This window comes from Pithys albifrons, chromosome 20 (assembly GCF_047495875.1).
Source record: "Pithys albifrons albifrons isolate INPA30051 chromosome 20, PitAlb_v1, whole genome shotgun sequence".
Taxonomy (NCBI): domain Eukaryota; kingdom Metazoa; phylum Chordata; class Aves; order Passeriformes; family Thamnophilidae; genus Pithys; species Pithys albifrons.
This window is the reverse complement of record NC_092477.1, coordinates 1,807,718-1,831,153: the sequence shown is the minus strand read 5'-3', so window position 1 is coordinate 1,831,153 and position 23,436 is coordinate 1,807,718. Positions and strand designations below refer to the sequence as shown.

The window sequence follows — 23,436 nt, the reverse complement described above, 5'->3', positions numbered from 1 at the left end:
TGATGATCTAATCTTAGTGATTCTGATTCCTCTCCCACTAGGTCAGCGTGGATGTCTTCAAAGGCTTCCCAGATGAAGAGAGCATTGTCAACTACACACTGAACCAGGCCTACCAGGACAATGTCACGGTCTTTGCCAGTATGTCCCTGGGAATCAGCCCCATTGCAGGGGTCCCTGAAGCCATGTATTTCTCCAGCTGTGCTGTGGACCCATTGGCATTGGGTTGTGGCTCCCTTGATGCATGCGTTGGGTGGGTGAATGTGCTGAGCATCTCACAGCGCCCATCCTCTGCCCTGGCTGGAATGCTGCCAGACAGCACCTTGCTGCTGTCCTGGCTCTCCCACTGCCTGCTCTCCACATTCCCTTGCATCCATGGCGGTCTCGCATCCCAGGCCCATGCCACCCAATCCTTGTCCGTGGCAGCCCTTATGGTACCCTTGGCTGGAACATGCTGAACCTCTCCCTGCCCCTGTCTATCACTGTGGCTGTCCCCCAGTGGAATCCCTGAATCCCTGCTTCTCCTGCTGCCCACAGGCGTCATCTTCCAGACCAACAGGGACGGCTCACTTCCCCCCCACGTCATGTACAAGATCCGTCAGAATTCCAGCTTCACAGAGAAGACCAATGAGATCCGCCGGGCATACTGGCGGCCTGGCCCCAACACCGGCGGCCGCTTCTACTTCCTCTATGGCTTTGTCTGGATCCAGGGTGAGTGTCAGTGCCCTGCCACAGCTACCCACATCCCTGGCCCCAGCCCACTCAGTCTGGCCTCTCCGCCTTCTCCACAGACATGATGGAGCGCGCCCTCATCAACACATTTGTTGGCCACGATGTGGTGGAGCCTGGCAACTATGTACAGATGTTCCCTTACCCGTGTTATACCCGGGATGAGTAAGTAACACCCACCTGCAGGACCTCCCCTCCCCTTTTACAGGCCAGGACACTTTAACTCGGAAAAGGGGACAAGTTTGGGGACCTGAAAGATTGGTGACATTAGGAGTGGTGAGCAACCAGTTAAGCCAGTTCCTTGGACCACCAGGCTCACGAGGGTGGGGGTGGGGGTGGGGAAAAGTAAAGGGATGGTGTGTGCATCTGTTGGTGGTTCCTGGACCACAGTGGTTTGGAGGCAGCACCGGCAGAAGTCCCAGAGCCAGTAACACTCCTGGGCAGGAGGGTGGAGAGGGCCTCATCCACACCAAAGTGGACAAGGACCTGGGCTAAGCCCATGGCTGCTACCTGCCTGCCTGCCAGGCCTGCCAGCCAGGAGGCTTGATTGTCCTGTGGGCTCACCAGAGAAGCTCTTTCGAGGCACTTAGGAGGCACTGGGCTGAAGATTCGTTGTCCCTGAGCAGTGGGAGGGCCCTCCTTGTCCCTGTGCCCCAGGGTCTCCTTCAGTTTCTGCAGGAGTGCCATCATCCAGCTCTCCCTTCTCTTCCTCTACCACACCAGCTTCCTCTTTGTCATTGAGCACATGATGCCCCTGTGCATGGTCATCTCCTGGGTTTACTCGGTGGCCATGATGATCCAGCATATCGTGACAGAGAAGGAGCATCGCCTGAAAGAGGTGGGGATGGTGGGAGAGATATCTGGGCAGGAGTGGGTATATTTGAGCACTGTATTCTGTGCTGTGTTCCTGGTCACCATCCCTGTGCGTCTGGGTCACATGAGAAGTAGATCCCAAATTCCTGGGCTGAACTGGTCCTTCTGAGTGTCCCCAGCATGAGATGAGCCCTGCCCAGAACCTGAGTTCCTTAGCACTCTTGCACAGGCTTCTGTGTGCTGCCCACTCCCAGCAACCCCTACAACCTCTCAGTGCTGCCCCTTGCTCTCTCAGCCCAGTGAGATTGACAGCAGGGGCACGCAGTGTCGGGGACAGCCCCACTGAGCAGTTTTGGCCTTATAGGTGATGAAGATGATGGGCTTGAACAATGCGGTACACTGGGTGGCTTGGTTCATAACTGGCTTTGTCCAACTCTCCATCTCGGTGACAGCGCTTACTGCCATTCTCAAGTACGGCAAGGTCCTGATGCACAGCGATGTCCTCATCATATGGCTTTTTCTTGCCATCTATGCTGTGGCCACCATCATGTTCTGGTGAGCTGCCCAGTCTGTGCTAGGCAGGGGGCACAAGGCAGTGCTGGGTCCTTGTGCCATGGGGCAAGGGTGCTGGGAGCTGTGTGGGCACAGGCTGCTGAAAGGAGCACAAGTGCCCCCAGGCAGCTGATTTGAGGAGTCAGTTTATCACCTCAATGCCACCAAAGCCGGATGGTGTGGGGAAAGCCCTGGTGGGATGAGATCCAAAGTGATGCTGTCCTCGCTGCAGCTTCCTGGTGTCGGTGCTCTACTCCAAGGCCAAGCTGGCCTCTGCCTGCGGTGGCATCATCTACTTCCTCAGCTATGTGCCCTACATGTACGTGGCCATCCGGGAGGAGGTGGCACATGACAAGATCACTGCCTTTGAGAAGTGCATTGCGGTGAGTTGGCTGTGGCTGCTGGGGAGATGCTTGGCCCCAGGTTTTCCCTGGGCTCCCCATGTCCAGGAGGAGGCCATCAAGCTGTCACCATGCCCTGGGCAAGCCTCTGTCTCTGTGAACCAACTCCCTGTGGGGCTTTTGAGGCATCTCCAGAAGGTTTGGTGCATCTCAGGGCCAGGAGCATCTCCACCCAGCTAGGTGGGGCAGCACTGGGTAGGATTTCGCCCCAACCTGTTCCTCTGGAGGTGGGGTGTGGTTCCTGCTGACCTCCGATTCCCTTCCCTCTACCTCTTCACAGTCCCTCATGTCCACCACAGCCTTTGGGCTGGGCTCCAAGTACTTTGCGCTGTATGAGGTAGCCGGTGTGGGCATCCAGTGGCACACCTTCAGCCAGTCACCTGTGGAAGGAGATGACTTCAACCTCCTGCTGTCTATGATGATGCTGGTTGTGGATGCCATGGTGTACGGTGTGCTTACGTGGTACATTGAGGCCGTGCACCCAGGTATGTGCAGGTAGAGGTGCATGAAGGCACATTGGACCTCACAGGAGCCTCTTTGCTGGGAGTCACCTGCCCACATGCCCTCACCCACTAGTGACACCAGCAGGTTCTTCAGAGATCTTCAGCTGAGTGTCTCAGTTCAGGGGCCAGCTATAGAAAAGCCAGGTGTTCACAGCTGGGATACTGATCCCCCTTATCCCTTCTCAGGGAGATGTCTTACCTGCTCCCTTTTCTTTCATTGTAAAGCTGAAGAATGAGCCAACCCAACCCAAAACCCAGAGGACTTTGTTTCCTGGCACAGCCCAGCAGCGCTGCCTTAAGCCCAGCTGGCCAGAGTGCTCACAGCCCCAGTGAGAGAAGCCCCAGTGCCTGTATCAAGCTCTGCCCCAGCCCTCATCCAGCCTCTGCATGGTCCTGGGTGCAGGGTTGGCCCTGACTTCGTGGGGCTGTGGTTGCAGGTATGTTCGGCCTGCCTCGGCCCTGGTACTTCCCTTTCCAGAAGTCTTACTGGCTGGGCAACGGGCGCGTGGAGACCTGGGAGTGGACCTGGCCCTGGTCGCGTACCACCCGCCTCAGCATCATGGAGGAGGATCAGGCCTGTGCCATGGAGAGCCGGAGACTGGGTGAGGGCAGCTGGGGGGTGAAAGTGAGTGGCAAAGGGTTGGCCCTGGCTCTGCCACAGGGTCTTGTTGTGGCTGTGGACCCCTGTGCTCTTTTCGGGGTTGGATCCTGGGCCAGGCACTGCAGCCTGTCTGGGAGCTGCCACCATGGTGTGGCAGGGGGGAAGCTGGAGAGAAGCAGAGGGGAAGGAGCCACAAGCCAGCACAGCCACCACAGGGTGGAGGCGGGTTGCTTCATACCCTGGAAGCCATGCTCCAAGCCTGGGTTTTCTGGCTCCTCACCATCCCACTGTCACAGCAGAGGAGACACGGGGCATTGAGGAGGAGCCAACCCACCTTCCCTTGGTTGTCTGCATTGACAAGCTGACCAAGGTCTACAAGACAGACAAGAAACTGGCACTGAACAAGCTGAGTCTCAACCTCTACGAGAACCAGGTTGTGTCCTTCCTGGGGCACAATGGTGCAGGCAAGACCACTACCATGTGAGTGCCTGTCTGGGCAGACAGGGATCATGTGTCTCTGGTCAGCTGCAGGGGGTGGGGAAGAGGCTGTGGGATGTCCCTGCGGGGTCCTGTGGCAGCTGGTGCCGTGCCCAGAGGGCAGCAGTGTGGATGTGGGGCTGGCACAAACATAGGGCAAGCTCATGGCCCTGTGCTAGTGTTACTCTGCCTGGAGCCCAGCAGATGCTACTGTAGATGGTGGTTGGGATTGGAACCAGACTGAAGAATACAAGCTCCCTCATATTGTTGCCTTTCTCCATCTATCCAGGTCCATCCTCACTGGTTTGTTCCCTCCAACCTCGGGCTCCGCAACCATCTACGGCCATGATATCCGTACGGAGATGGACAAGATTCGGAAGAACCTGGGCATGTGTCCCCAGCATAACGTGCTCTTTGACAGACTGACAGTGGAGGAGCACCTCTGGTTCTACTCACAGCTCAAGAGCATGGCAGAGGAGGAGATCCGCAAGGAGATGGACAAGTAGGCACCCTCCAGCTCCTTTAGTTCCATCCATGCCTTTGGTATGAATGAGTCTCCTTTCTGCTGGCTGTGCTGTGGGGGTTGATCTGGTGGCAGAGATGTCCCCTGGCACAGCTGCACCCTTAGGGTGTCGGGCTGTGGAAGCAAGCAGAAGATGCGTATGGCCTGACCACAGCTGGGCAGTCCCAGTGGTCGAGGGCCACAGGGTACCATGTGGGGAAGAGGTGTCATGTACTCCTCACAGGCACTGAGCACCAGTAGAGCTCCCCCAGCATCCCCTGCACTTCTACTCTGTTCCCAGGATGATTGAGGACCTGGAACTCTCCAACAAACGGCACTGCCAGGTGCAGACCCTCTCAGGTGGCATGAAGAGGAAGCTGTCCGTGGCCATTGCCTTCGTGGGTGGATCACGGGCTGTTATCTTGGATGAGCCCACAGCTGGTGTGGACCCTTATGCCCGCAGGGCCATCTGGGACCTCATTCTCAAGTACAAACCAGGTGAGCGGAGCTGGGCAGAGCCTGGCATGCTTGTCTGTCTGTACCAGCCCTAGCCCCTCTGTTGAGGCTCTGTCCTGCCCTTAGGGAGGACCATCCTGCTCTCCACGCATCACATGGATGAGGCCGATCTGCTAGGGGACCGCATTGCCATCATCTCCCACGGCAAGCTCAAGTGCTGTGGTTCCCCACTGTTCCTCAAGAGCACCTACGGTGATGGCTACAAACTGACAGTGGTGAAGAAGCAGTCAGACACCAGGAATGGCACAGGTTTGGGGAGCAGCTGGACCCTTTGCTTAGAAGAGTAGGTGGGACTAGTCCTTCAGCCGAAGAAAGGACCAAGAGGTCAACACCTAAGTACTCCCATCCTGAGTCTCCTTAGGCCTGTGGAGAGCAGAGGGGATGGGGAAGGGGTGTAGGAAGTGCCATCAATCCACTGTGATTTCTCCCAGCTGAGTCCTTGGTCAGACCCTGTGTGGTGACATTTGCCTCCAGGTGCTGATTGTGTCCAGCCTGTGGGTTGCCCACCAAGACATCCAGTGTGGGCCACATTCCTGGGTCAGGTGGGATGACTGGGAAGCTGCGTGCACCCCATGATGGAGGCTGGAGGAACCCCCACAACACTGGGTGGTAGGGGGAACAATGTGGGTCATGGTGGGAGGCCAGGTGCAAAGTGACTGATGGGTGCTGCCCTTCTGCCCCAGAGCCAGGCCAGCTGCACAGCCCCCTGGCCCACTCCTCTGTCAGCCCCTGCTCTGAGCCCCGTGTCTCCCAGTTCATCAAGAAGTATGTGGCCTCCTGCCTCCTCATCTCAGACACCAACACGGAGCTCTCCTACATCCTGCCCAGCGAGGCTGTCAAGAAGGGCTGCTTTGAGCGGCTCTTCCAGGTATCTGCAGGGGCTGGTAGGGTGGACAGGCAGGGGGCTGTGGCACTGTGGGCATCTCCTGCCTTCTTCACACAGCAGTTTCTCCCTCACAGCACTTGGAGCAGAGCCTGGAGGAGCTGGACCTCACCAGTTTTGGGCTGATGGACACCACCCTGGAGGAGGTCTTCCTAAAGGTGTCTGAGGAGGACCAGTCTCTGGAGAACAGCGACGTGGGTATGGGTGCTGCTGGGTCTAGCAAGGGACTGTGTGCTCTTCCTGGGCTTGTGACTGCAGGAGTACCCTCTCTTAAGGGGAGATGTCTCCAGCAGAGCCCATCCCAGCCAAGGGCAGCCAGCCTCTGCTCTGCTCTGCTCTGGGTTTACTTCCACCTGGAACAGTGTGTCCAGCTCTGGAGTCCTCAGCACAAAAAGAACATGGTCACAGAGATGCTCTGACGGCTGGCGCACCTCTGCCATGGAGACAGGCTGAAAGAGCTGGGGGTGTTCAGCCTGGAGAAGAGAAGGCTCCAGGGAGAACTTAAAGCCCCTTCCAGTGGCTAAAGTGGGCTTTAAAAAATGATAGAGCTAGGGACTTTACATGGGGCAGATAGTGATAGGACAAGGTGGAATAGTCTTAAAGAGGAGAGATTTAGATTAGGTGTTAGGAGGAAATTCTTCCCTGTGAGGATGGAGATGCCCTGGCACACGTTGCCCAGAGAAGCTGTGGCTGCCCCATCCCTGGGAGTGTTCAAGGCCAGGTTAAATGGAGCTTGGAGCAACCTGGCCTAGTGGAAGGTGTCCCTGCACATGGCAGGGTTTTGGAATGAGATGAGCTTTAAAGTCCCTTCCAACCCAAACCAGTCTGTGATTCTATGATATGATGCATCCCTGCTCCATGCTATGCTGCAGTAAAGAGTAGCATGGTCGATGGCAATCTGTTTTCTTCCAGATATCAAGGAGTCCAAGAAGGATACCCTGCAGCCACCCATGCCTGAGCTGGGCCCAAAGCCCGAGGCCAATGGGGAGCCTCGGGCTGAAGCAGCCATGCCAGAGAAGCCTGAGGTGGAGCTCAGCAACCTGGTGACCTGCTCTAAGCTGGCACAGTCGCAGGCATCCCTGCGCTCGGCTTCCTCGGTGGGCTCCGTGCGGGGTGATGAAGGTGGGGCTTATTCCGAATTCTTTGGGGATTATGCGCCCCTGTTCGATAACCGGCAGGACCCTGATAACATCAGTCTGCAAGGTTGGTGCCACTGGTGCCCGGCCAGCGGCAGGGACCAGGGGAGGCACTTGGCTGGGATACAGAGGGTTCACCGGGGCAGGGTAGAGCTGGCCCTGACTGTGCAGGGTCTACACAATTGTGTCTGAGATGGCGGGCTGTGCCTGCTGGGATGAGAGTCTGTAGGGAGGGGACTGGTGGTGCATCCACCACACTGCACACAGAGAGCCACAGCCTGGGTGGGAGGGCTGGGAATAGGCTCTTCCACCAGTTTGCACCCCAAACTGGTAGGTAGGGTGTGCGTATGGGGTCTCGTGCCGAGGCATGGAGTCAGCGGGGGCAACCAGCTTTGGCTCTGCCTCTTGTGGGTCTCCAGTGCCACCTTGCAGACTTGCCCCACTAACATGTCTGCTCCCCATGCTGGCACTGGTTGGGTTTCTCCTCCTGGCCCCTGGGCGTGGAGTCACCTTCCAGCTGGTGGCTTTACCTGCTGTACCCTACCCCAGGTGCAAGGCTCTCCTTTCCTAAATGCTGGGTTTGCTGGATATGGAGGGTGCAGGTTGTTGCTTTTGTCACAGATCCTGTTCTGGGTTATCTCATCAGCTCTTGTGGTTAATTCAGGGATGTGTAACCTTTACCCACTCCCCAACATGGCTCCTCTGAGCACTGTGATTTGGGCTGAGCCAGGATAGTGCCACAGCAGAACTCCCACTGCTTCACTAGGACCCCACCTGTGTCCTGTACCCTATTCATGACTGTGCTGACCCCTCACCAGCTGGGACAGCTCATGGCAAAATGGAGGAGTCCTGCAAAAAAGCACCAATTTACCTTGTGGGTTTTTTAATTATTGTCTAAATTTCCCATCTGGGGCTGAGAGGAACCTGCCAGCCTGCTGTCTTGCTTCACACCGCACTGCTGCTGTGGCTCTGTGCGGTCGGGGTTGGGTGCTGCCCTGTCCTTTTGGTGGCTGTGCTGGGCTGGGTGTCAAGCTCAGCTTTCTGGGAGCCCTGGCGGGCATGGAAGCAGCTGTGGCAAGGGGCTGACATCCCTCTCCCCTCCCAGAGCAAGAAGCAGAGGTGGAGGCAGAGGACCACGACCTGGCGGGGCAGGGGAGCTTCAAACTGGAAGGCTCATGGCTGAAACTGCGCCAATTCCATGGGCTGATTGTCAAACGCTTCCACTGTGCCAAGCGCAACACCAAGGCCCTCTTCTCGCAGATCCTCCTGCCCGCCTTCTTTGTCTGTGTGGCTATGACTGTGGCCCTCTCCGTGCCTGAAATAGGTACGTGCGAGCCACCCATCCCTGCCTGCCCGCTAGAGGTTCCTGGTGACCTTTTCTGCCTGCCCCAGTGTGGCTGTGGGAAGACAGGGTCAAGGCAGTCTGTCTGTGCAGTGGTGCTGTGGCAGCAATCAGGTTCCTGTCCTTGTCCCTGCAGGTGACCTGCCACCCCTCATCCTCTCACCATCACAGTACCACAACTACACCCAGCCCAAGGGCAACTTCATTCCTTACGCCAATGAGGAGCGGCATGAGTACCGGTGAGAGCTGCTACTGGTGGTGACCAGCATCCCACACCCCAGCCCCATCCCTGTCTCCATACCTTGGACTTCAGGGAGGGCAGGGGGAATGCAGTCCACAGCAGGCATGGCACCAGGGCTGGCTCATGCAGGGAGCAGAGCTTGCCTGGTGCCACATTGCCTGACAGAAAGCAGCCTCTGTTGTGGCCAGGGTGTTTCTGGGAGAGGTGCCAGTGCAGATGCTGCAATCAGCAGCTTGATCTTGCCAGGCACAGGCTGTGTGCCCACGAGAAGTGCAAAGGCCCCAGGGAGGTTGCAGCAGAAGATCGCCAGGGTGGTGAGAGCCATGTCTCCTGCCCCTTGCTCTTCCTTACCAGCTCACTTTCCCTGCAGCATCAGGCTGTCTCCTGATGCCAGCCCTCAGCAGCTGGTGAACACTTTCCGTCTGCCCTCTGGTGTGGGGGCCACGTGTGTGCTCAAGACACCATTTAACAACACACTGGACCAGCCTATGCAGACCCTCAACCTCAACAGCAACGAGTCCAAGATGCTGGCAGCCAAATACTTCGATGCCATGTGCATTGACTCCTTCACCCAGGGCCTGCCACTCTCCAACTTCGTGCCACCACCTCCATCCCCAGCTCCATCCGACTACCCCATCTCAGTAGATGAGGACCTGCTCCATGCCTGGAACTCCACGACATTCTCTGCTGTCAAAGGTGTGGGTGCTGGGTACTCAGGTGTTTGGAATTTGTCTTCTGCAGGGAGATGATGCCTCTCCCCGCAGAAGAAGCTCCAGGAACCTCTGGACGTGCCTGTCAGTCTGGCCTGGCCACAGCAGCGTCTTGTTGGGGTGAACTTGTGGCTCAGGACCAATGTTGGCCCTGGAATGCTGTCTCTGTTTAGCCACCACCATTCCAGTAGAGCCCCTGGGATGGTGATATCATCACAAGCCCTGTGGCCAGCCTTGTGATGCCTGTACTGGACACACTCCTCCACCATTGCTTTCTCCAACCACACTTCATTGCCCCTCTCTGAACCTTTCTGTCCTTCCTAAGCTTTTACCTACATCCATCTCTTGGTCCTTCTTAGTTAGCAGGACCCTACCTGGCCAGCTCATCACCTTCACACTGTCCCCAGCAGCCGGGACAGGCAGGAGCCTGGCTGTGAGCCAATCTCTCTGCTCCTCAGGGACTGTGACCTCGGCCCCTGCCCTGCCCCGTATCATCCATGAGCCCATCAAGTGCACGTGTTCGATGCAGGGGACTGGCTTCTCCTGCCCCAGTGGTGTGGGGGGCCACCCCCCACAGATGAAGGTAGTGACGGGGGACATCCTGGCAGACATCACAGGGCGCAATGTCTCTGAGTACCTGCTCTACACCTCGGACCGCTTCCGGCTGCACAGGCAAGAGGGGAGGCTGGGAGGGTCTGCCCTTCACCATGCAGCAGGGGTGAGGACCGGGGACTTGGGGATACCTGCCCAGCATTCTGGCTGGAGCCAGAAACGTGCTTGAGCATGGCTGCAGTCCCAGAAGTGGGGAACAGCAGTCACAGTTTCCTCAGCAGTATCTTGTCCCCCAGGTATGGAGCACTCACCTTTGGCAATATCCAGAAATCTATCCCAGCCTCCTTTGGGGCCAGGGCTCCTGCCATGGTTCGCAAGATCGCTGTGCGGAGAACAGCCCAGGTGGGATGGCACTGCTCCCTGGAGCTGGGGGAGATGGGTGGGGAGGAGAGGGGCAGGCAGGGACCCCTGGCCCACTGCTCTGCTGCAGTGCTCTCCTCCTTCAAGGGCTCTAGGGGGACTCCAGCCCTGTTGGGGTCAGCCAGCAGGTCTGGCCCAGCACAGTCAGCAGTGGCCTCTCCCCATAGCCCTGAGCACAGGATGTGCCCTGTGGCTGGCTGTCCACCCCGTCCTATTCCTCCCTCCCACTACATCTGCGGGCCCAGCTCTCTTGCCACCTCCCACCACTCCTCCTCCTGCAGGTCTTCTACAACAACAAAGGCTACCACAGCATGCCCACCTACCTCAATGCCCTCAACAACGCCATCCTGAGGGCCAACCTGCCCAAGAGCAAGGGCAACCCTGCAGCCTACGGTGAGGACCTGGAAGGGTGTTTGAGGGCAGGAGCACATCAGGAAACAGCATTAGGGGATGGTCCAACCAGGCTCCAAAATGCAAGTGTTCCACCCTGGGCTGAGCTGAGTCAGAGATTTCGCATACCATGACTCAGAGATGTGAGACCTGGTTTGGGGCAGAATGTCCCAAAGTGCTGCCTGATGGTGCCTAGGCTTATGAGGGTGCTCTCCAGTGTTGGTTTACTTCAGAGTGCTGAGCTTCAGGTTGAAAACCTATCTTGCTCAGAAGCCAGGACCAGGCAGACTAGGGACAAAGTTCTGTGTTCTGAGCCAGTTTTCATGCTTCCATGTTTCTTCTTGGTCCTTCTTGCAGGCATCACGGTCACCAATCACCCCATGAACAAAACGAGTGCCAGCCTATCACTGGATTACCTGTAGGTCTGAGGGAGGGTGGCTGTCCCATGGGGGGTAGTGAGCTCCTTACTGGTGGTTGCGGGGAAACGCTGAGGCTCTTGCCCTGCAGGCTGCGTGGCTAGGGACAGGGTGACTGTGATGTGGTGGTCCCTGTGCCCTGTGCACAGCCACTGTCTCACAAAGAGGATGGATGGCCCTTCCCCAAGCAACTGAATGTGATGGGGTCCCCACTCTCCTTGCTCCTCATCCAGCCTGCAAGGCACAGATGTGGTGATTGCGATCTTCATCATTGTGGCCATGTCCTTCGTCCCAGCCAGCTTTGTGGTCTTCCTGGTGGCTGAAAAGGCCACCAAGGCCAAACACCTGCAGTTTGTGAGCGGCTGTGACCCTGTGATCTACTGGTTGGCCAACTATGTGTGGGACATGGTGAGCAGAGCATGTGGCCCCACCAGCCAAGCCCCCAAGGCTGTGCTAGGGAGTGGGCAGCCAGAAGTTTCTGTCTTCTCCAGATGAACTACCTGGTGCCAGCCACATGCTGCATCATCATCCTGTTCGTGTTTGATCTCCCGGCGTACACTTCTCCCACCAACTTCCCTGCTGTCCTCTCCCTTTTCCTGCTCTATGGGTACATTGCTCAGAGGGGTGGTCAGGAGGCACTGGGGATTCCTCCAGAGCCTCATGGGGTGATGGTTTTAAACTAAAAGAGGGGAGATTTAGACCAGATACAAAGAAGAAATTTCTGATGATGGGGGTGGTCAGACATGGGCCCAGGCTGCCAAGAGAAGTTATTGCTGCCCCATCCTTGGATGTGTTCAAGGCCAGGTTGGATGGGGCTTGGAGCAACCTGATCCAGTTGAAGTTGTCCTTGCCCATGGCAGAGGTACTGGATTAGATGACCCACTTATCCGAGTCTTTCTATGATTCTATGCTCCATCTGCACTTGGGTGCACAGGCAGGACCCGCTCTTGAGGGCTGATGTTCTGCAGCCCCCATAGCTGTTTGGGGTGGATTGGCTGTGAGGGCTGGGGTGGGAGAGCCTGGGAATGGCAGGCGGGGAGATGGGTGATCTCAGGTCTGGGGTCCCTCTCCTGCCATACAAACCTGTGTTCCCACTGCTCACCTCCCCAGCTGGTCCATCACCCCTATCATGTACCCAGCCTCCTTCTGGTTTGAGGTGCCCAGCTCTGCCTACGTCTTCCTCATCGTCATCAACCTCTTCATTGGCATCACAGCCACTGTCGCCACGTTCCTGCTGCAGCTATTTGAGCACGACAAGGTATGGGATTCACGACTCTGCTGAGGGCCATCAGGAGGGGAGGTGCTGTCGTTGGGTCATGGGGGGGCTTAGAGTGGGATGGACCTTGTAAGGTCTCGGCTCCCAGCAGGGTCAGCCATGAGACCTGATGAGGCTGGATCTTGGGGATCCTGATCCTACCACACACTCAGGGTTGTTTGATGCTTGTGTCATCTCTGCTGACTCACAGGACCTGAAAGTGGTGAACAGCTACTTGAAGAGCTGCTTTCTTGTGTTCCCTAACTACAACCTGGGCCACGGCTTGATGGAGATGGCCTACAATGAGTATATCAACGAGTACTATGCCAAGATTGGTACGGCCTCTTGCTCCCTCCCTCCCTCCCTAGCTCCAGGGCAGGTGGGGCTGGAGGGTCCAGGATGCTGGCTCATCCCCTCTGTCTGCCCCATGGGGTGTCCCAAGGCCCAGAGCAACCTGGAGCAAAAAGCCAGGGGAGTGGACTAGACAGGACACAGAAAGAGATATGGCTAAGGCTCAGCAATGGCATGATGCCAGGGGTGCTGAAAGTGGTTCCTTGAGCCATCCCGAATAGCAGCCCCGTAGGGGAAAGGGTGATGTGAGCCCTAACAAGTGCATGATTCTGCTACTGCTGCACATTGCCTGTGGTGGGTCATAGTGGGGCTATGGTGGAGCTGCAGTGGGGCAGCAGTGGGGCAGCGGTGGAGATGTGGTGAGCCATGGTTGAGCTGTCCTGGGCTGTGGTGGGGCTGTACTGTGACAGGAGTGATGGGATTTACCAGGACTTTTTCCTCCCAGCTGGGGTCTCCTGAGGGCTGTGCTGCCCAACCAAAACAAGCGTTTTGCCACTTACCTGGCCTCAGAAGCTCCCCTGCTCTCTGCTTCTTGAACAGCTTCTGTACATAATCCAGGTGCTGCTGGCATTGTAAGGGGCAATTTTGGGTCAGGATCTGACAAATCCAACTGATATCACTCTCAGTTTGTTTAATTTATCCTACTGAGGTTGAAAAGCTGCCAGATGATTTCTGCAGCACCTGTGCTGTGAGCAGGGAAGTCTGTTGTGACCAGCCCAGGCAGCTGAGGTGGGGAGCATGGGAACAGTGTCATTGTTACAGGTCAGCTCAGGGGGTGTGATCAGGCTGACCCCTCAGGAAGGTGTTCCCAGCTGCTCTCTCCTCTTCCTCCCACGCAGGGCAATTCGATAAAATGAAATCACCCTTTGAGTGGGACATCGTGACACGGGGACTTGTTGCCATGACAATTGAAGGCTTCGTCGGCTTCTTCATCACCATCATGTGCCAGTACAACTTCTTCCGGAAGCCCCAGTGAGTACAGCAGGGGGCTGGCTGTGGGGTAAAGCTTGGCCATTGGGACACCTGAGCTCCAGGCTGCCCCTCTGGTGAGTGTGAATGGGAGCTGCCTACCCCCAGCAGGGATGCAGCTCCTGGTCCTGCATCCCCCTTCATCCATTCCCCCTACCACAGATGCCTGCCCGTCTCCACCAAACCCATTGAGGATGACATTGATGTGGCCAATGAGCGTCACCGGGTCCTGCGCGGCGATGCCGACAATGACATGCTAAAGATTGAGAACCTCACCAAGGTGCGAGCTGCACTAGGCTTCAAGGAGACACCTGGGACAAGCCTATGCCGGGGGTGTGGGTGAGGCTGAGGGTTCAGGTGGCACCTGGTGAGCTGAGCCCCCATCCCCTGCTCAACCAGGTGTACAAGTCCCGCAAGATTGGGCGCATCCTGGCTGTGGACCGGCTGTGCATGGGCGTGCGCCCCGGGGAGTGCTTTGGGCTGCTGGGCGTCAACGGCGCAGGCAAGACTACCACCTTCAAGATGCTGACAGGAGATGAGAACACCACGGGCGGAGAGGCCTTCGTTAATGGGCACAGGTTAACGGGGGGCACATGTTGGGTGTGACTGGGGGCTCCCTGCACTCCTGGAGACTGGATGGGGTTTGCTTGAAGGGCCCCCATGATGAAACAGTGTGAGTGAGCCTGTGTTTCCCCATGGGACTCTGCAGTCCTCTGTCTATGACCTGGTGACCATGACCTAGGATGTGAGGCAAGTGACAGCGGCCCTGAACTGAGACTGCCTAGGGGGAGTTTTACCTGGGGGAAGATGCTCCATTGTAAAGGCATGTAAAATGAGCCTCAGCAGCAGGGTCCTCACAAAAACCAATTCCTCCCCACGGCACCCCCCATTCTCTCTGACAGCATCTTGAAGGAGCTCCTGCAGGTCCAGCAGAGCTTGGGCTACTGCCCTCAGTTTGATGCACTCTTCGATGAGCTGACTGCCCAGGAGCACCTGGAGCTCTACACTCGCCTGCGTGGCATCCCCTGGAAGGATGAGGAGCGGGTAGGGCTCTGGGTGGGCAGGTGGCAGCATTCAAGGGGTGGTGCTGTGCCATGGGGATGGCATCTTACTGGGCAACAGCAGGATCTTGAGCCAGCGCTGGAGCCCTTGTGGCAGTGCTGTCACAGTGGTGTGCCCACATGGGCTGCCAGGGCCAGGCACACATGCTGACAGGCCCCCACTGCTGCTCATGACTCTGCCAGGGGCTACCAGGGGGCCCACCTGACTTGGCATGTGGCTTGTGGTCCCATCAGCAGCTTATGTGTGCTGTGGAGCCCAACCCCTGCCAGCTCTGCCAGCCCTGTAGGCTTGGCAGGGTGACAGTAGCCCCCTGCACCTTGCAGGTGGTCCAGTGGGCGCTGAAGAAGCTGGAGTTGACCAAGTATGCGGACAAGCCTGCCAGCACCTACAGTGGGGGCAACAAGAGGAAGTTGTCCACAGCCATCGCGCTCATCGGATACCCGGCCTTCATCTTTCTGGTGTGCCTTGAGGGTGCAGAAGTAACCCTGGGTGGGAGTTGCCTGCCCCCAGCTCCACCATGCATGTAGGGAGTGTGGGACCGTGGCCTGAGCTGGGCTCAGGATGGGAAGGGGCTGGCCTGTCTGAGGGTCCTGTCTGTCCCCCAGGATGAGCCAACCACGGGGATGGACCCCAAGGCACGGCGCTTCCTTTGGAACCTCATCCTGGATGTCATCAAAACGGGTCGTTCTGTGGTTCTCACGTCTCACAGGTCCACGGGGGTTCTGACTGCACCCATGATGCCTCCAGGCACCTGGGAATGCTGCATGGGAGGGAGGGAGCTCCCTAGTCCCCAGGGAATGGCATTTGATAGGGGCATGGGGAGCAAGGGGAGCCCTGAGACACCCTCTGTTGCCTTCTCTCATCCCTGATGGTGGGGCCACAGCATGTGGGTGATGATCCAGGGAGCTCAGCCCCCCACTTGCCCTTACCATAGCCCTGGCACTATCTTCCCATGTACCCTCTCTGAACCCTGCCCTTTCCCCCCAGCATGGAGGAGTGCGAGGCGCTCTGCACTCGCCTGGCCATCATGGTGAATGGACGACTCAAGTGTCTTGGCAGCATCCAGCACCTGAAGAACAGGTAAGAGTCCTGCAGGAGCCAAGCATCTCATATTCGCTGCAGGGCAGGAAGGGCCTGGGCCCCCGTGGTTGGGTGATAGTGTTATACCTGAGGCAAGATACCAGCCCTTTGTGTGGGTGCTTGGAGGTGGGCAGGGAACAGGCTCCCTGGACCTCCCTGGCACTGTCCTGGTGTCCAGCAGTAGCAACCTAAGAGCATCGTCCCCTTCTATGGACTTGGTTCTTCTCCATAGGAGTGTGGATGAGGGGACAGGTCCTTACAGGGTCCCTTATACCCTGGCAGGTTTGGTGATGGTTACATGATCACGGTGCGCACCAAGTCCAGCCTCAACGTCAAGGAGGTGGTGAGGTTCTTCAATCGCAACTTCCCTGAGGCTGTCCTTAAGGTGAGCTGCTCTCAGTGGTCATCCTGTCCCCTGCCAGCCCCCATCTTGAGGCACAAGCAGCCTTCACCTTCCATGGGGTGATGGAGGGGATCTGGGAGTGAGTGCTCAGTGCCCTCTCTGTGCACCCCTTCAGGAGCGGCACCACACCAAGGCCCAGTACCAGCTGAAGTCGGACCACATCTCACTGGCACAAGTCTTCAGCAAGATGGAGCAGGTGGTGGATGTGCTGGGCATCGAAGACTACTCTGTTAGCCAGACCACACTGGACAATGTAAGACTGGGGATGGCATGGGCAACTGGATGCTTGTACCCAGGGGTGGCAGCCGTGACAAAGTGCCAGGCAGGAACTGCCTTTGGTGCAGGAGGTGGACCTGGACAGGAAACACAATGGCAACCACCACATGGCAGAATGCACTGGATCCTGACATGGCAGCATGGATGGCAGGCAAGGGGTGGCTAGAGGTGGAGATGCCTGCAAGGATACCTCTCACTCTCCTGTCCTTTTACCCCTCCAGGTGTTTGTGAATTTTGCCAAGAAGCAAAGTGACAACCTGGAGCAGCAGGAGACCAGCCCCAGCTGTGTCCTGCAGTCACCCCTGGAGCGTGTGCTGAGCCTGCTGCGCCCCCGTGCTGCCCCCACCGAGCTGCAGGCCCTTGTGGTAGAGGAGCAGGAAGACCTGGAGACTGATGATGAAGGCCTCATCAGCTTCGAGGAGGAGAGGGTGAGATGTTGTCCCTGGATCTGGGTGTCCCTGGTGCCACCTGTGTCCCTGCCATGGAGCCCTGGGAGTGAGTGCAGCACCATGAGGAAGGGGACATGGTGAAACAAAGGCCGGGCCATGCTGGGAGGGCTCCCTGGGGGTGTGTGGGCTCTCTGGGAGGGATGGCTGCTCTGCCACCTGGGCCAGACTCTCGCCCCAGATGCCCTGGAGGTGATGGTGGAGTGGGCAACCCCTGAGTCCCGCCTGTCTTCTCACACAGGCACAGCTCTCCTTCAACACCGACACGCTGTGCTGAGACCCTGGGGGCAACCACATTCTTGTCTGTGAAGCCACCGACCCCTTTTGGCCTCTTTCCTCCCTTTGCCCCATGGAGCGGAGCTGCTGTGGCCAGAGGCACATGCCAGGGAGGACACAGTGGGTGCAGCAATGCCTGAATGGACCTCACGAGCCACACCACTGGGTGGCCTTTCTCCCCTTCAGCTCCAGAGCAGTATCACTGTGTGGTGCCAGGGGTCACGGTCCTCAGCCTGTCTAGCTGGCACATGCCACGGATGGAGACTGCAAAGGAAGGGATGCAGTTTGGCACCAGCACTGCTGCCCCCATGTACCTTGGGCCAGGGACACACAGGCCCGTGAGTGGTGCCTTTGGCTGGACACTTGTGTTGCACTAACACCAGGGACCTTTGGCTGTGGGGACCCACCCTGGCCTGGCCCTGTGGAGCTGGAGGAGGGATGACTGCTTCTGCATTGCCCCTAGCCAGCACTGCCCTGGGCACCACAGGGGCAGGTGGTCTGGTGCTTCACTCATGACTGATTTCTTTACTGGTGGGATGTCACTGGGGGTCTTGGCCCCACTGGTATTTCCTCCCCACCATGGGCTCTGTCCGCCCCAGCCCTGCCTGGCCTTGGGCACTGGATCTGTCCCCAGGCAGCAGCATTCCTTCAGGGCAGAGGGTATTTCACAGGGTATTTCACATGCTGGCACCAGCTGTTTCTCCCCTCTGCCCCTAACCGTGTCCCTCCCCCTCCAGTCCCTCACCCTGCCTCCTGCCTGCCCTCACCATCCACTTTCCCCATCGCAGGGCATTGCTGCATGCAGCTCTGCCACCTTTTTGTTGTGTCTCCTGTGTCACCCTTGCCCTGGCACTCATTCCTGAGTGTCCAGCCCTATGAGAGCCACCTGCACTACTTTCTTAATGTTGGGTCACTGGTGGTACTGGGAGAGGGGTTACTGCACCCCAGAATGGCTTTGGAAGATGGTAGTGGGTTGGCGTTAAGGTAAGAGGTCAGGACAGACTGGGTGTGGGTGCAGCTTGGCAGTGTTGCCTGGGGTGGTGGGGAGGGGAGGATGGATCATGGCAGTGGGGCTGGCAGTGTCACTGTGCCAGCAGTGGACACCCTCTCAGCCAGCAATGTCCCTCCTTTTTGCAGAGGGTCCTTCTGCCTTGTCACCCACAGGGACCATGTCTGGTGCCTGCAGCTTGACCCAGAGGTGGGGTGACAGTGGGGCCCGTGATGCTGACCCTGACCCCCAGCTGCCTGGTGCCCCAGACTTTGACAGCATCCCAGGGTGGCCATGCACCTTTCTGGGGAGCACCCAAGGCCCAGCTGCCCTGTGAGCTCTGCTGCCCTCTCTGCCTCCCTGGCATGGGCTTGGCTGGAGGCCCCGAGCAGCATCAAGGCGCCTCAGCTGGCTGCCATGGGAGGTGTGAGGCACATGGTGTAGGGAGGCCACTTTGAGCTGCCTTTGGCCCAACTCAGGCACAGGAGCAGGGCTTGACCTCCACTGTTGTCGTGCCCCCCTGGTCTCACCAGCCCTGTATGCCACCTGCTATAGATTGTGATACAATATACAGTATTTTCAATAGGGGGAAAATGAGGGAGAAGCTCTATTTTCAGATTTTTAAGACCATATTTTTTTTAATGGCATATGGGAAACTGGCTGGTTCTGGGGTGGGGTGGAAGGCACACGGGGGCAACCCCCACCAAGGTGCCCTTGCTCCCTTGCTGGGCACACTCTGCCTTCCTGGATGAGCACTGAAGGATGAGCCAGCTCAAGGTTTGCCCTTTGTCAGGAGGGAGATGGGATGGTTTCACCGTTGAGTCCCCAGCTGTCACTTCAATGTGGTGGCACCCTAGGGCACCCCAGGGTGGACAGTGTTGCCATGCTCTGGCTTTGTCCTTGCCCCACACCTGCCACACTGTCCTGTTGCTCAGGGCACTGGCATGCCAGTCACAGTGTCTTCCCTTTTCCCAGCCCTCCCCCCTGCCACCATGCCATCATCCCTATGGCTTTGATGGTCAGTGGAGATGCTCTTGAGCCCATACAGCCTGGGTGGCCATGGTGGCCTCCCCACCCTGGGTTCAGGGCTGCCCAGGCACAGGACCCTGCTGGGGACACCCCAAGGGTGGCAGCAGGGTGGGAGCAGGAGGGTAGTGCCCCAGGGCAGAGGTGGCTGCTGCCTTAACACTTCATTGAGTTTGGCTCTGCTTCTGGCCTTGCCTCCCCCCCTGCACGTCCTTGGCCACCAGCTGTGGGCACAGCGCCAGTGCCACGCTCAGCCCCAGGCATGGGGTCCCCAAGGGGTGGGGATGTCTTGGAGCTGCCTGTACATTGCTAGCAAACAAAAAAAAGATGAAATGTGAACATAATGATCGTTTTAAATAAAAAATAATAACTAGATCCAGCAAGGCTGTGTGGTTGAAGGGCTGGGCCCAGGTGCCTGGGAAGGATCAGGCCTGAGGAAGGGGTTGGCAGGGCCCAGGTGGGGGTGCAGGAGCCTGCTATGGGCAAAAGATGCTGGGCACAATGGGTGTATGCAGTGCTTGGCATCATTTGGACGGTGGTGGGGTGTTTAGGGGTGCAGGCAGAAGCTGTGGCAGCTGGCAATGTCCCCAGTCTCCCTCACTGGCCTGGGGCTGGCGGCAGCTTCGGTGCCGGGGCCCTATGGCAGGGCTTCCCACCTGTGCTATGGGGCCAGGCGTGGGTGGGAGCAGGTACACCCTGGGGAGGAATGTGGGCTGGGAGGGGCTGCGGCTCCAGCTGGGGCACTCAGGGCACAGCCAGCACTGTGCCAACAGCCGCCACCCAGCATGGCTGAGAAACCCCAGATCCAGCTCTTCATCAAGGTGAGGGGGGTTCCTTAGGCCAGTGCTCCAGGCCAGTGGGCACCCACTGGCTGCCACCCCTGGCAGTGCTGCAGTGGGGTGACCTGGCTGCCCCTGCCCACCACAGTGCCCAGATGTAGGGCACTGGGCAGGTAGTGGGCAGGGAGCCAGGCAGCAAGGTAACGAGCGGGACTGGCAACAGGAACGGGGGGCAGGGAGCAGGCAGGGCTCTTCTTCACAGCATTGCATGCTGCTGCTTGCCCTGCAGGCAGGGGGGCTGTGGGGGCTCAGCTTGGGGAGGTTGGACTGAGATGCCCCCTGCCCCAAACCAGGGCCCATTAACTGCCTGGCTGGGGCACTCTGTCTGCCTGCACTGGGCAGGACAGGGCTCTCCTGGGATTGTGCCTGGGGGGGATAGGGCCACCAGCATTGCCATCACCTTCCTTCGTCACAGTCCCTGCTACTGGACTGTCCCCTGCCACAGCTGCCCCTGCTGCCATGACTGCTGCTGCCCCCAAGCCCAGGACCCCTTCAGTGCTGTGAAGCTGGCACAGTCTGGGGGTCCTGTTCCCTGAGGCGTGCCAGGGCTAGCACTCACTGTGCCATGTGACTGCTCTGAGGCACGGCACTGAGGCCCTGGGAGCACACAGGGGCCGGGGGGCTGACACCCTGCCTTAGCACGGCAGGTGCCACAGACTGCAGCACAGCTCGCCAGCCTGTGCCAGCCCAGGCTGGACCAGGGCATGTGCCCTGCCACCCTCACCCTGTACCCACCAGGGCTGCCCCCACATGGTCCATGCTGGGGCAAAGGGGCAGCTGAGCTCTCTGTGCCCACAGGCAAGTGAGGATGGGGAGAGCATTGGGCACTGCCCCTTCTGCCAGCGGCTCTTCATGGTGCTGCTGCTCAAAGGGGTGCCCTTCACCCTCACCACCGTGGATATGAAAAGGTGAGTGGTGGTCCCCTTCCAAGGGGTGCCAGCCCTCAGGCCAGGGCCATGTGGGGGGTGGTAGGTCCCTAACAGTTTGGGAAGGGGTGTGAAGGGTTGGCACTATGGCATTCATGGAGCTTGTACCCCCACCAGGTGCTCACCACTGCCTGAGGAGATTGGTGAGCATTTCCCTAGGCACACACAGAGGCAGAAGCAGCCTAGGTGCACCTCCTCATCACTTTGCTTGGCACATGAACATACACACACACACACACACACACACACGTGCATAGTGCCAAGCAGAGCCTTAGACACACCTGTATCAGTAGTGTCTCCATCTCCTGCAGGGGTCTGGATGTGCTGAAGAACTTCGCACCAGGTGCCCAGCTGCCTGTTCTGCTCTACAACGGCGAGCCCAAGACTGACACTGTCACCATTGAGGAGTTCCTGGAGGACCAGCTGGGCCCCCCTACGTCAGTGGGCAGCACTGCCCTGAGAGGATCAAGGGGCCAAAGAGGGGCAGGATAGGCTGAGACAGGAGGGGGCTGACAGGATGTGAGCCTGTTGGCCCCTGACACCTGCCTCAGCTGTGCCCATGTCCCCACAGGTGCCCCAGTCTGGTCCCACGGTATCAGGAGTCAAGCCTGGCTGGGAATGACATCTTCCACAAGTTCTCTGCCTTCATCAAGAACCCGGTGCCTGCCCAGGATGAGGGTGAGGAGTGGGTCAGAAAGCACCCCATGCAACCTCTGAGGTGTCACCACCCCAAAGCCTAGCCAGGTCACACGGAGTCCTCCCAGTCCCCCCCACCCACGCAGGTCATTACAAGGTCTCTGTGGGAGGGCAAGGACCAGGTGCCAGCCTGGGCACAGGTCTGGGCTGGCAAAGGGATCACAGCAGAGCAGGAGCCCTGTGCCCTGACCCAGCTGCCCTCCCCATAGTGCTGCAGCGGAGCCTGCTGCGGGCCCTGCTGAAGCTGGATGAGTACCTGAGTGCCCCTCTGGAGCACGAGCTGGCCCAGGACCCCCAACTCCAGGCCTCCCAGCGACGCTTCCTTGATGGAGACCACCTCACGTTGGCCGACTGCAACCTACTGCCCAAGCTCAACATTGTTCAGGTAACCAGGGGCATCCTGGCACCATGTTCTGCTTTTCCTGGCACCTCCAGGCCACTGGCCTCGTGGTCTCACTTTCCCCTTGGAGCCTGCAGCAACCCTGTGCTCCTTTTACAAATGCTCTGTCAGCCCTGTGTCCTCTGGCATCCCCCTTCCCAGGAGCCAGAGGTACAATGCCTTCACACAGAACCCACTCTGCTCTGCATCTCCTCCCAAGTGCCAGCCTTCAAGTGTGGCCCCTGGGCCCCTTGCCCCCCTTCCCAGCTGGTTCCTTTCCTGGCAGCTGGGCCCTCCTTGGCGCACAGTACCAGGCAAGGCTCCTCCTGTTTCTGCTCACAGGTCATAGGCCAGCACTACCGCCACTTTGGGATCCCCAAGGACCTGCAGGGCGTGTGGCGGTACCTCAACAGTGCCAACGAAACCAAGGAGTTCAAATACACCTGCCCCAACAGCCAGGAGATTATACAAGCTTATCGCTCCATGGTCCGGGCACAGCAGTGAACCCAGCATGTGCCCCAGGGGGTGCAAGGCCAGGGTTGGGGTCGGGCAGGAGGACAGTGCTCACCCTAGTCCTACCAGCACATGCTTGGAAGAGCAGAGCATGAACTGTGCCCCTGACACCCAAATTCTCTCCACTGACACCCAGGTGCCCGCAACAATCTGTGGTTCACTGAGCCTCTCTTGTGCCACCCTCCTTCCCAGCCAGGACATGCTCTGTGGCCCCCCCCAAGCATCGGAACTGGGGGCAAGGGGGCAAAGCCATGGGCATCACCACTGCCAAAGCTGGGCCCTGCTGTGGACAAAGGCAGAGCTGAGGACAACAAACTGCCCAGAGCAAAGGGCAACCCTGCAGCCTCTTGAGTGGGCACACCATGCCACCTTCTCATGAGGGTCCGAGGCCCAGCTTTGCCTGGCCAGTAGGCACTGCAGGATGCCCTCACACCTCCACTGGGTGAGGGGACCCAGCATAGCCATGGAGAGGCCTGGGAACAGAGCTGACAGAGGAAGTCAGGGGCAGTGGGCACAGGCCAGTTGCCAGCACTCTTGGTGAGGGGAGCAGAACCTACCATTGGAAAGCTCTCAGGAGTGGATTTGGGGGTTGTGAAGTGGGGCAAGCCCAAGCCAAGCTTCAGAGCTCCTGGAAATCAATAAAGGCTTTGCAAGCAAGACCAGCGTGAGTCTGGAACAACCACTCCAGCTGTCCTCCCTCACAGGGGTTCACACTGACCTCCTCTTTCTCTCCCAGTGCCCAGCAAGGCAGAGTCGATCCTCCCAGCTCT

At 58.4% G+C, this 23,436-nt stretch overlaps 2 protein-coding genes across 5 annotated transcripts in view; both read left to right on the top strand.

Moving 5' to 3' along the window:
• The window catches only part of ABCA2 (ATP binding cassette subfamily A member 2), a 34,624-nt gene extending 14,936 nt beyond the window's left edge, over positions 1-19,688 (top strand). For 2 of the 4 annotated variants that reach the window (XM_071574644.1, XM_071574641.1), the window contains 37 exons: positions 42-138; positions 535-708; positions 789-891; positions 1,450-1,564; positions 1,904-2,094; positions 2,324-2,474; positions 2,773-2,977; positions 3,433-3,597; positions 3,893-4,076; positions 4,363-4,575; positions 4,877-5,073; positions 5,158-5,340; positions 5,775-5,959; positions 6,052-6,172; positions 6,887-7,177; positions 8,216-8,434; positions 8,589-8,691; positions 9,064-9,389; positions 9,862-10,075; positions 10,252-10,357; positions 10,657-10,768; positions 11,123-11,183; positions 11,415-11,589; positions 11,673-11,788; positions 12,292-12,439; positions 12,648-12,771; positions 13,627-13,759; positions 13,919-14,036; positions 14,156-14,334; positions 14,659-14,800; positions 15,142-15,276; positions 15,424-15,527; positions 15,806-15,898; positions 16,181-16,283; positions 16,417-16,554; positions 16,799-17,005; positions 17,265-19,688. In XM_071574644.1, the coding sequence (XP_071430745.1) occupies positions 42-138; positions 535-708; positions 789-891; positions 1,450-1,564; positions 1,904-2,094; positions 2,324-2,474; positions 2,773-2,977; positions 3,433-3,597; positions 3,893-4,076; positions 4,363-4,575; positions 4,877-5,073; positions 5,158-5,340; positions 5,775-5,959; positions 6,052-6,172; positions 6,887-7,177; positions 8,216-8,434; positions 8,589-8,691; positions 9,064-9,389; positions 9,862-10,075; positions 10,252-10,357; positions 10,657-10,768; positions 11,123-11,183; positions 11,415-11,589; positions 11,673-11,788; positions 12,292-12,439; positions 12,648-12,771; positions 13,627-13,759; positions 13,919-14,036; positions 14,156-14,334; positions 14,659-14,800; positions 15,142-15,276; positions 15,424-15,527; positions 15,806-15,898; positions 16,181-16,283; positions 16,417-16,554; positions 16,799-17,005; positions 17,265-17,300 (5,667 nt within the window). In that variant the 3' untranslated portion in view covers positions 17,301-19,688. The remainder of the gene's footprint in view (positions 1-41; positions 139-534; positions 709-788; positions 892-1,449; positions 1,565-1,903; positions 2,095-2,323; positions 2,475-2,772; positions 2,978-3,432; positions 3,598-3,892; positions 4,077-4,362; positions 4,576-4,876; positions 5,074-5,157; positions 5,341-5,774; positions 5,960-6,051; positions 6,173-6,886; positions 7,178-8,215; positions 8,435-8,588; positions 8,692-9,063; positions 9,390-9,861; positions 10,076-10,251; positions 10,358-10,656; positions 10,769-11,122; positions 11,184-11,414; positions 11,590-11,672; positions 11,789-12,291; positions 12,440-12,647; positions 12,772-13,626; positions 13,760-13,918; positions 14,037-14,155; positions 14,335-14,658; positions 14,801-15,141; positions 15,277-15,423; positions 15,528-15,805; positions 15,899-16,180; positions 16,284-16,416; positions 16,555-16,798; positions 17,006-17,264) is intronic. The other 2 variants (XM_071574642.1, XM_071574643.1) reach the window with 2 other exon arrangements.
• A 372-nt stretch (positions 19,689-20,060) lies between these two features.
• Positions 20,061-23,345, top strand: CLIC3 (chloride intracellular channel 3). The gene is made up of 6 exons (XM_071574073.1): positions 20,061-20,134; positions 20,951-21,060; positions 21,390-21,515; positions 21,650-21,756; positions 21,984-22,159; positions 22,496-23,345. The coding sequence occupies exons 1-6, from the start codon at positions 20,099-20,101 to the stop codon at positions 22,655-22,657; spliced, it is 717 nt and encodes a 238-aa protein (XP_071430174.1). The 5' UTR covers positions 20,061-20,098; the 3' UTR covers positions 22,658-23,345.
• The last annotated feature ends 91 nt before the right edge of the window (positions 23,346-23,436 follow it).